The sequence below is a fragment of the Orcinus orca genome, chromosome 8 (assembly GCF_937001465.1).
Source record: "Orcinus orca chromosome 8, mOrcOrc1.1, whole genome shotgun sequence".
Taxonomy (NCBI): Eukaryota; Metazoa; Chordata; class Mammalia; order Artiodactyla; family Delphinidae; genus Orcinus; species Orcinus orca.
This window is the reverse complement of record NC_064566.1, coordinates 28,060,192-28,072,105: the sequence shown is the minus strand read 5'-3', so window position 1 is coordinate 28,072,105 and position 11,914 is coordinate 28,060,192. Positions and strand designations below refer to the sequence as shown.

The 11,914-nt window shown below is 45.8% G+C and overlaps 1 protein-coding gene across 1 annotated transcript; it reads right to left on the bottom strand.

Moving 5' to 3' along the window:
• Positions 1 to 3,460: 3,460 nt before the first annotated feature.
• On the bottom strand, positions 3,461 to 11,210 carry KCNA4 (potassium voltage-gated channel subfamily A member 4). The gene is made up of 2 exons (XM_033409760.2): positions 10,783 to 11,210; positions 3,461 to 7,704 (listed from the first exon to the last, which is right to left on the bottom strand). Exon 2 carries the CDS (start codon positions 6,913 to 6,915, stop codon positions 4,924 to 4,926), a length of 1,992 nt encoding a protein of 663 aa, XP_033265651.1. The 5' UTR covers positions 6,916 to 7,704; positions 10,783 to 11,210; the 3' UTR covers positions 3,461 to 4,923.
• Between the last annotated feature and the right edge of the window lie 704 nt (positions 11,211 to 11,914).

The window sequence follows — 11,914 nt, the reverse complement described above, 5'->3', positions numbered from 1 at the left end:
CACACACACACACACATATACATATATATAAAGAGGGATGTTACACTGTGCATTGTGTCCATGAACACATCACATGTTAACTTAAAAATGTAAACTGAACCGAGGTGTATTTATTTCCCACTTTACCTAGGAATAGCTGCAATGTTAATGCTGAATCACAATCCTAAAAATCAAAAACAGAGAACACCCTTCCTGATTCTCTTGGGACATGGGGGTACTACTATTTATGATTCCAATGCAATTAAAAATAATTTTCTACTGGTTAAAGTTGACTTTCTAAAAAAATGGGGAGGGCTTCCCCGGTGGCGCAGTGGTTGAGAGTCCGCCTGCCAATGCAGGGAACACGGGTTCGTGCCCCAGTCCGGGAAGATCCCACAAGCCGCCGAGCGGCTAGGCCCGTGAGCCATGGCCGCTGAGCCTGCGTGTCCGGAGCCTGTGCTCCGCAACGGGAGAGGCCACAACAGTGAGAGGCCCACGTACCACAAAAAATAAAAATAAATAAAATAAATAAATAAATAAAATAAAAAATGGGGAAAAAGAATATATATATACACATTAACTCAGAGTATTTTCCTTAGATATTTCTTATTCATATATTGGATGCTATTTCAACATATGCTTAATGAAAAGATTTTCACAGAGCTTCAGCTATCCTGCTTAAAACAAATTGGACAAGGAAAGCAGTAGCACTTGTGAAATACTACATGTGTCTAAGCATAAAATGAGTTCCCCAGCACAGGTCGGAACACTGCTTACTGACAAGACTGTACTATAGCAAAGCAAGAAATCAAAATGTTTACTTACCAACTTTCACCATGTGGATTCAACTGGAGACTGAGGAATTATTTTTTATTAAGCGAATCCCTTCCCTTTAGAAGCTGCTAGAATAAAGAGCTTCAAAATAAACCCGATTCATTCAGTTTAGTTTACATTCTAAAAGCTCAATCTCAAACTCCTGGTTCTGCATTTAACCTAACAGGGAGATTTTAAAACCATTTTGTTGGGGCTTCCCTGGTGGCGCAGTGGTTGAGAGCCCGCCTGCCGATGCAGCGGATGGGGGCGGTTCGTGTCCTGGTCCGGGAGGGTCCCACATTCCGTGGAGCGGCTGGGCCCGTAAGCCACGGCCGCTGAGCCTGCGCGTACAGAGCCTGCGCGTACAGAGCCTGCGCGTACAGAGCCTGCGCGTACAGAGCCTGCGCGTACAGAGCCTGCGCGTACAGAGCCTGCGCGTACAGAGCCTGCGCTCCGCAACTGGAGAGGCCACAACAGCGAGAGCCCCGCGTACCGCAAAAAATAAATAAATAAAACCATTTTGTTCTTACTACAAGTCTGGTATGACTTGAGGGGTACTTAGAAAATATCAAGCTAATCTAGTGTTTTCTTCAACTCCACAGAATTTTGGTACTGGAAGGAATCAAGTGATAATGTAGCCCAATCACCTGCTTGTACATTTAAAAACAAAAACCTGAGATCACGGAGATGAGATGATGTGCCCACAGTCAACAAGTCGGCTCTGGACCCCTAGACCAACTGTCACACCGCTGGTATCCACAAGCTCTCTTTTCACAGAAATTCAAAGGAATATTTATCCCTCCTCTCTCCTCCGTAACTGTTAGGCATAGCTGTTTCCTTTTCAAGCATATGCAAAAGAGAACAATGCATCCACTCTTGAAAAGACTCTGATTAGGATGACCCTCAAATACTGTACTTTTGGTAACATTTATTATCATCTGAAAAGCAACTAAATGATCCCAGATCCCAAGAATTCAAATCTGTAAATGGGGTCATTTCTCTTTTATCTTACAGCAAAATGTGTATGGTGGCCTTAAAAAAGACACAGTTTCCTAAATAAGTTACAGATAGCCCCTGGAAGCATAATTCTTAGTATAAAACATTCACAAATGATACTAAAGCACTTTGCCTAGCTGTGACTTGGAAAAATACTACAAACCCACAGCTGCACTGAGGAATCTACCTTCACACATTATCTGTAAGAGAAGTGTTCTATATAGAAGTGTTCCTATACAAGTCTCAAGGGCTTAAATGCTTCCTTCTCAGTGTGAAATCATGATCCAGACATGCTAAAATAAACGCACCTTGCAGGAAAAAACAAACAAACAAACAAACATTTAGTAATAACCTAATAATAATTGGTTTGGAAGCCCTTGCTGTTACTTCTTGACCCTTTTACCCTTAAGAAAACCATGTAAGATAAAGGAAAACCTCAGAGTCCCCAAATGACTATATTTCCCGGATTCTCAGAAATACCAAATTCTAATACATATCAATAAAATTTCATGTAACTTTTCAGATTTTAAAAGGAGATGTTGTGGAAACAATGAAATACATTTTCCCTTCCTAACATAGCCAAATCATTGCTATTGCTATTATAGAATAGTCAATAAACATCCAATACCAGAGAGCATTTAAACTATATTAAGATATAATCTGACCTACTTGGGTACAGCAAAAGCTACACAGTACCTTGTCCACAGAGCCAACTTTTTATACCATGACATGCCTGGGATCTTCCCCCAAAAGAAGAAACTGAAGTAATTATTCAGTGACAGGCTATCTTGTATCTGCAAATCAACTTCTTGTAAGGAGCTCAAAATTAAAGAAATTACCCATTACTTTCACAATATCCTAATAAAGCAGATGTAACTCATGGGTGCTAAGTCTCTTTTTCTCCCAGAGGAAGATTAAACAATTTAGACATAGCATCAGAAATTTATACGGAACTCGGCATTTCAGAGGTTTCACATGTTCTCATCTGCCTCCCATAACAACTCTGTGATGTAACAAATGCTTTACGCGCCCTCTTTTTCACTAATGAGGAAACTGGGGTACAGAGATTAACAGTGACTTTCCCAAATGAACGGTGACCAACCCAAATAGTGTTACCCCTAGTCTAATGTTTGTTACATTTTTTGCTCTAAATCCAAAATATATTAAAATGTCACCTTTGAAGTCTTGTTACAGATGGCATTTCCTTGTTCTGTCACTCTCCATTGTCCACTAGAGATCTTTGGTCTGCACTCAATCAACACCCCCCCTACCCCTGGCGGTTTTTCATTCTCCAAAATGTGTTCTTGAGAGGTATTTCTCTAAAGTGGTGGTGAAGGGGTGAAGAGAAGGGGGTAGCTTTGGTTTTAAACCTAACATTGAATTTACTTTGAATTTTAAATATCATTCAAGGAGAGGTAAGATTTATATTATTATCAAATGATGGCCTGGGATTAAAAGGCTTGAGTAAAGCGATTCTAGCCCTTTTTTTTTTTTTTTTAAAGTTCGCAGTTGTCAGAGTTCATTACGTGCTGAGATACCCTACATAGCATTTTTTCCCCAGACTTCAGAACAACAACTTTATAAAGAAGTTGAAATATTGGAGAATAAGGCCTCTTATGTATTCTGAGTTTGCTGACCTACATCTCATTATGACTTAACAGTGTAAGTTGGATCACTAGCTGTTACCTCACATTCTAGAACATCTTGTCGTGAGTTAAATGCAGTTACATGTGTCACTAATTCCTTTAATAAAAATGATAATGATGGTGATGTGGAAGCCAAATGTTTTGACACAATTCTTTCTTATATCAATTTTAGCAAATAGAATGCTAAATTCTGAGGTGAATCCCCACATTCTGCACTTATGTCGCTACACAAATAAATAAACTTAATAAATCTAGAATTTATGTTGCACATTTAATAGAAAGCTCTTAAGCCATAATCACTGTAGCTGCTGGGCGTCTTAATTCTTCAAGAATTCTTTCAGTGCATGCATTAACTTTGGTTAAATTATTCTGGATTTAAAGGCAGAAGAATATTTAAAATAGTATGGTTTCAGAAGCATCATTGTAACAGAGCAATTTCAAAAGATTCAGTTGCTAAATTTGACTTCATAGTCCCTTTGCAGATCAGTTATTTAGATTTAAGAAGAGAAGGGAATCATGTGCTGTTATCTCTGTGGCCATTCTTCTCACACAAAGAAAATGAGAGAACAATAAAATAAGACTAAGAAATCATTCTTCCAATGATTGTCATTGAACTGTTACATTAGTAAACATTCACAGTATGAAGTCTCTCTCAATCTCCAGCATATAAAGTAGTGCAAAGGAAAAGGAAAAAAAAAAAAAGAAAGAAAATTCCAGTTCTGTTATCTGTGAACAAAACTTGTTACATTTTCTCTGATTTCATTTCTTCCATCATTGTTAGGCATTTGCTGTCACATCTCCCCAAAATTAATAATAAAATATAATCAATTTCTAAAGGCCCCTGCAGCCTTTTTAAAAGTTAATTTCCAGTTAAAAATAAACTTTAATTAAATCCAAGATAAAACTATAACCTATCGTCTATTAAATAATCCACTTTCTTTTTTTTCTACATAGTAATTCTTACAATTTTTAAAAAACAACAGCTATGGAATCCAAAGACATGAAATGCTATTAAAGCACTGATAAATGACAGCTCAAATTCATTAGGTCTTACATAGTAAATACTTCGAAATGCCAACTTTTCCCATCACTGCACGATTACTAACAACGTTGACAATTTACTTACACATACACACACGCACGCAGCACTCACACACACACAAACACACACATACACATTCTCTCCACAGAACCATCTTTACTTTTAACACCTCCTCCAGTTAATGTGCAAAATTCTTGCATTCTAATAAAAAATATAAAGATAGATTTGCTCCTATTTAAGCCTCCCTCTTCTCCAAGATGTATCATTTGTTTGATATGTAATACAAGTTTAGTAACAATTATGCCATGTATAACCATTAAATGGCGTACTACTGTATGCATTGGATTCATTTGCATATATCATTTTCATAACTGCACTCTCTATGCATAAATATATTTGGAGATGCTGGGATTGGGGGGAGGGGCAGTGGCGGGTGGCGAAGGAGATTCACACGTCGGTCTCCACAGCCTTCGCATTAGAACAGTTGTTTTTATCTGTCTCACTGTCATCCCCCTTTCCCTGACACTTCTCCTTTGCACACAGAGATTCCTTAACCCCTTCTTCCATCTCTAGATACTCTGACTTGTCCCCCAGGGAGGAAGAAGTAGAGCTCCGAAATTTCTTCAGCAAATTAGAAGGGAGGTACGGGCAACTGACTGCATTCTGTGTCAGCTGTGTCTGTTCCTCATTTTCAGTCTCTCTGTGGTAGAAATAGTTAAAGTTAGAGACAATCACTGGCACTGGCAAAGCAATGGTTAAGACGCCTGCAATGGCACACAGAGACCCTACGATCTTGCCCCCCACAGTGATGGGCTTCATGTCCCCGTAGCCCACAGTTGTCATGGTCACCACGGCCCACCAAAATGCATCTGGGATGCTTTGGAAATGGGTAGTCGGTTCATCCGCCTCCGCGAAATACACAGCACTGGAAAAGAGGATGACCCCAATGAAGAGGAAAAAGATCAGAAGGCCCAGTTCCCGCATGCTGGCTCGGAGGGTGTGGCCCAGGATCTGCAGGCCCTTGGAGTGCCTGGAGAGTTTGAAGATCCGGAATACTCGGACCAGACGGATGATCCTGAGGATGGCGAAGGACATGGCCTGCTGCTGCTGCCCGTTGCCACCCCCCTGCTGCTGGGCCAGATCCGTGCCCAGCGTGATGAAGTAAGGCAAAATGGAGACAATGTCAATGATGTTCATGATGTTTTTGAAGAAGAGGGCTTGGCTGGGACAAGCAAAGCAGCGAACCACAAACTCAAAGGAGAACCACACAATGCAGACCGTCTCCACAATGAAGAAGGGGTCGTTGAATATCGTGTGCCCTGAGTTCTCTGGGTGGGGGGCCGAGGTGTCGTTCAACAACCCACTGTGCCCGCCTGTGCTCAGTGCTGTGATAAGATCCCTGTCGTCCCTAAACTCTGGCAAGGTTTCCAGGCAGAAGATGACGATGGAGATGAGGATGACCAGGACCGAGACGATAGCTATGCCCCTCGCGGGACTGGAGCTCTCCGGATACTCAAAGAGCAGCCAAACCTGCTTTTTAAATTCATTCTCCGGCAAGGCCCTGTCCTCCTCCTCTCTCACAAAGCCCTCATCCTCCCGAAACTTGAGCAGGGCCTCCTCCCCCAACTGGTAGAACTTGACCTCCTCCGTGAAGATATCAAAGGGGACGTTGACGGGCCTCTTCAGGCGGCCCCCTGACTGGTAATAGTATAAGATGGCATCAAAGCTAGGCCTGTTCCTGTCAAAAAAATACTCGTTACGCAGAGGGTCGAAATACTGAGTCCTCTTCTCAGGGTCCCCCAGCAAAGTCTCGGGGAACTGGGCCAGGGTTTTCATCTGGGTCTCAAAGCGCAGGCCCGAGACGTTGATCACCACGCGTTCGCAGCAGTCGCTGTAGCGGACCGAGCTGTAGCCGCCACCGCCGCCCGCATCGTCCTGGGGCAGCAGGTCGGTGTAGGAACACTCATCGCCGCGGTCATCCTCGCTGTAGCGAAACCTTCCCTCCTCCTCCTCTGCCTCCTCTTCTTCCTCTTCCTCCTCCTCTTCCTCCTCTTCCTCCTCCTCCTCACTCAGATCCCGCAGGATCTTCTCCTCGGAGCCACTGGGCATCAGGTCGGAGCAGTGAGGGAAGCTGCTCTGCCGGTGGTGGACTTTCTTCTTCTCGGGCCGCTGTCGCCTCCTCCTCCTACTTCCCCGGCCGCTCTGAGGGTCTTGGGAGGTGCAGGCCCCACGCAGCTGGTGGTGGTGGTGATGGTGGGCGCCCCCTCCAGACCCCCCGCCGCCTTCCACAGCAGCTGTGGCCGCGGCGACAGCAGCCGCCGCAGCCGCCCTCGAGTGAGCCAGCCTCTCGCGCTCCCGGGCCCGGGCCTGCGCGGCATAACCGTAAGGCATGTGACTGTTGCACCCTGAGCTCTCCGCACTCACCATTGCAACCTCCATGGTGGTGGTTTGGGGGAAATGGCTGGTTCCAGTTGGAGGAGAAGAAGAAGAAGGAGAAAGAAAAATAGGGCAGCTTCTTTTCTCACCAAATTAAGGTAAGTTTGGAACCTTTAAGCAGATTGCTTGGAAGACTAAGGATATTTTCAGTCCAACTTTGCATTTTCTGTTTTTAAATCAGCACACCCCATGCTCTCTCTTCCCAGGGATTCAGTGTTGCTCTCCAGAGCTTGGTTCCTCCAGAGAAACAGCCTGGCACTTTCAAGCCTAAGTCAGAAAATGTTGGGGTCTCCCAAACACTTATTTGGGGGGGGGGGGATGTTCAAAGTGGGAAATAACGTCTAGAATGTGGTATTGATGCTGCGAGATTTAAAGGCAGCAAGTATCCAACAGCCAGCAGTCGTGCCTAGAAAATGGAATATATTTTTCTGCCATGGAAATTGTCCAGAGCTCAGTCCAGCAAATTTAAATAAAATGCAAATAAGCCTTTAAGTCTTAGCACTTGCCTTCTAGTGATGGCTTGACCCATGTTAACATGTGACTTGAAGTATGTCCAGACATTGCCACTCAAAGCCTATCAGGATGATTTTCCAGGCTTTCCCCTTAAATTCATCACCGGCTTCCTGGACCCAGGGGCAATGCCGAGCTAGCTTTAGAGGCAAAGACCTTGGGAGGTAGAGAAGGTGCAAGATGAGGTGTCAGTGGGGGCAAGCCCAGCTCTGAGGTCTCCATAGAAATCAAGGAAATGCAGAGCATCCTTCAGCTAAAATCATGCAGAAGAAGCCACTTCACCTGAAAAAGGAGGGGAAACAAGCATAGGAGAAGAATAAAAAGGAGAATCAAATAATAAAGAGCAAACTGAGCGTTTCCTTCACATATACTTTTTTCTCCTGTCCTCAAGCAAGCAAGCCATTATATAAAGCACCAAAGCGACTATAAATTTCCAAGGAGTAGTATGGGGCAGCTTGTTCAATCTCCTTCTCACTAAACATCCTTCTTTCCTTCTTCTTTGGATATATTTCAGCACTGTCTACTTTGGTGGCAACTCAATTATATTTTCTCTCTCCACTCTTGACCCATATGGCTCTTCCTTCAATCCACCTTTTCTCTAATGCCAGGTCTTAATTCTCACTGTCACTCTCTTCATTCCACAATAACAATACTGTCACTTTACAGCTGCTTCCGTCATTCATGGATCTCAAGGCATTTTTTTAAATTTCCACATCAAATATTTCGAATTTAGTGGCCGTCCACCCCTCTCTGTCTTGATTCAGGATTAGAGAAGTCGGAAAAAACAGTTTTCTTTAATCCAGGTTCCACCACTTAAACAATCTTCAATCACCTCATCTACAAAGTGTAGATAATAATACAACCTCCCCCCATCCCACTTTTGAGAGGATAAATGAGATAACTGATGTGGACAGAACACCACAGTGCCTTGTACATGAGGAATATCAATAAAGGCTGGCGGTTATTAACAACATAATAACATTTTATGGTCAATCTACCCACCCCCAAATGCGTATGTCCTCATAGCATTGTCTAAGCGGGGGAAGGGCAGAACGTGAGGACATCCAGGACATTTTGAGACTCACCAATGGCCTGTATTATGTTGGCACTCCCTGACTCGCTGAAGCGTGTCCCTGTTGTTGTTTTTCTGTTCCCCTGACTCCAGAACACTCCATACTGCCCACAGCCTAGGAGCTTATCCCAGTTTCCATTTCTCTAATAATCATCTTCTCTCCTTGCAGTTCCCCATGTTCACCTCGATGCTTCCTCCTACACTTTGCTCAAGGGACTATCTCCTCATGGTTCAAATCCCAGTTTGTGTGCACTTTGTTTTCAGCCTATGATACTTTCTTCCCTATAATTTAACCATAGTTCCCATCCCCCAAATTCCCCTCTCTTTTCCTTCCCTCCCCCACCTCGCCCCATTTATTTCCAATCTGCCACTTCCTGATCACATCTTCCTTGCAGCCCTCCTCTGTCCCACTGTCACTTAGTATTCCTGACCTTTCTTCTTCCTTAGTTTGCTCTCCGTAGGTCCAACTAACTCATCTCCTCTGCCAGGACGTGTAAATGCTCCTGCCCCAATCTTGCTTCTCCTGTCTCCTCTTGCTTCTTCCGTTCACTCTGTCCAACAGGACTTCCAAGAATGCAGAGAGTGGCCGAGAGAACTGGGGAAGATAATGACAGCCATAATTCAGGGCACCTACCAGCCTCTATTACCGGAAGCACTTGGAGCCATTAGCAGGACCCAGTGCTTGACCACCTGCTGCTCCTTGCTGAATTGTGTCAGCCTAGAAGCCTAAATACACCTGGGTTTTATCAAGTGACAAGCAGGGAAGTGGCAAGCAAAGGTCTTCCCAATCACACATTCTAATGTGATCATACACATTCTCCCAGGGCAAGAGGTGAGCCTGACTGGGGACACAAAACCCAGAAAATACACCTCTGAGGGTTTTGGGAATGACATCCCCTTCCTTTGCCTGACTCCTAACATCATCTCATACTCTGAAATGTTCACTCTCACAAGGTCTCCAAATCTCTGTCTTCACTGTGGAGGGTCAGGCCAACATCCTTTAAAGACTTTCACACAAGCCAAATTGCCTGAGAGTTTGCTCAGTTTCTTCCCCAACCCCTCAAAGCAGTTATAATACACTATTTAAATAAAGCCCCAGTGTAACCAAAGTGCCTGTAAATTTGTATACTATGCACACCCCCTCTTCCACCCAACTGACTCCCAGAAGGTCACCAGTTAGAGGGTCTTCTAATTCACAATCAACTCTTCAGGAGAGCTAGACTTGCCCCCTTCACACCAAATAATTTCTTATTTACTTATTTACTTATTCATTTATTTGGGTTTGTTCATTTTGGTTTAACTCCCTCCCCCACTGTACAAAAAGCAAATCACATTCCTTCTAATTTGCTTCCAGTTACCTCACTATCCCTGATCTTAGAAGAAGAGGAGGAGGATATAAAAAGGGAGGGAGAGAGTGAAGAAAAAAAAAAAAGAGGAAAAAATCCAACCAGCAAATCAGACTAGTTTAAAATCTCTCTTCCTTCTCAACTCAAGGTATTCATGTTAGGAGAATCTATTCGAGTCAACTCTCGGGAGACTTTATGGGGGAGACCTTCACAGGGTAATGTCCCTTCCTTTTAAACACCACCAACTAATAGGATTTTGCTGACTACCTATTCCCCAATCCCTATGCCCCCAAACAAGAGCCAAGCATCCCGCCCCTCCCTCCTCACCCCCCCTCCAACAAGGCTGTTTTCATCTCTCAGTGCTAATTCCTGCAATGTTTTAGGGTGGTACCTGAAGCTTATCAGAGAGAGAAAAGGAGAAAGAGAAGACTGAGAGAGAGAATTCCAAGGGCCAATACCGTGAGAAATATACACTTCAACGCACGCCATTTATACAGTCCCTATGTGTTGCTCAAATGCTCAGAAAATGCACGCAAACCCAAATGTTGGGAGAAGCAGCAATTTAAACCCGTTCACCAGCTGTTCGCAAAGAAACCGAACCAGTGAGTCTGGGATGAGGCAAAACGATGCTAAATCTAAACCCCACCTCGTTGGGAAACGACATCTTTAATCGCGCCCTTGCCTCCAGACCTAGGTTCCCGCTCGGGCACATTAAGCAGGGCGCACGCACCCCATCCCTTGGGTTGGGAAAATAACAACTGTTTGGCCCCCCGGAAAGCCGCACAGCATCTGCACCTCCCTTCTCCCACCTCCTGGTTTATTTTTAACAGCCTTCCATTCATGCCCTTCTGTCACATTCTCGATATTATTTATCCCTCAAATGTCCACTGTTTCTTAACAGCCAAAAGAGTAGAGGAAAGATAAGAGAGGTATCATACTTACCATTCCCAGGCGGGGTGCAAAATAAAAATAAAGAAAATTCCCGGTTGGCTTTTTTCCCCCCTCAAGCTGCAACAGCTGGAGGAGGGGAAGAATGATCTTGGGGGTGGAAGGAATCACTCCGGTGTGGCAGGTGGAGGCTCCAAGATATCCACGGAACAAGTTCTATTGCCTGGCCAGCGGGGGTGCACAGAATCCTCGCTGCTGGAGCCCGGGGGTGGGGATCGGGGCTGCCCCACGGAGGACCCCAAGACTCCTGGTTCCTCGGGAGTTCAGCACAGAAGGGCTCGACAGGGAAAGAAAGTCAAGGTTCCCCAGAAAAAGAAACAAAATCCTAGACAGCAGCGATCACTTGTTAATCCCGAATTCCTCCAATATCCTTCCCTCTCCCTCTCTCGCTGGCTGCAGAAGCAGCACACGCCTCCCCTGGCCGGGAGCGCGCGCCGGCCGGGGGCGGGGCCAGGGCCGTCCGAGGGTGTGGCGTTCACGGCGGTCACCGGGGGCGCCTCCCGGCGCGGCGAGGCGGGCGCAGTCACGACGCCGCGACTGCCAGCCCCCCGGCTGCGGCCCCCCGACAACGAGGCTCCGGGGAGCCAGTGGGAACCATTCCAGGATCCCCTGGCTTGCGCCCCCAGAGGCGAGGAGCTAATCCCGGAGAGAGAGGTGTCCCCTTTGGAGAGCTGAAATGGGGTCCCGACGGCAGAGCAGGAACGCCAAGAGAGGCTGGAAGGGGTGACTTCGACGGCAGGTCCAGTCTCGACCGCAGGGTGCTTCTGGGCGTCTTCTCCTCTCCCCGACCCGCTTTCTCTGCATCTCCCCTGGCACCCCACCCACCAGCCCCGGCACCATAACGGGTTTGTGGGTTTGGGAGCCCGGGTGCATCTCTGCGAGGCCGCCAGCCCGGAGCTCTCTAGTCGTCTGCTAGCGCGCCCAGGCCCCTCGGCCTCCGCCTCCCTTGTAGAGAGAGAGTTTGCCGGCCTCAAGTCGGGGGTCGGGACTCCCAGGAGAGGAGGAGACCGACTTTACGCAGGTGTCCGACCCCTGGGAGGGAAGGATTACTGAAATTGGAATCGGGCCCAGGCTAAGGGCTGCGCAGGGAGGCTAAGGTCCGAGTTAGGAGAGAGTCGGGGCGCTA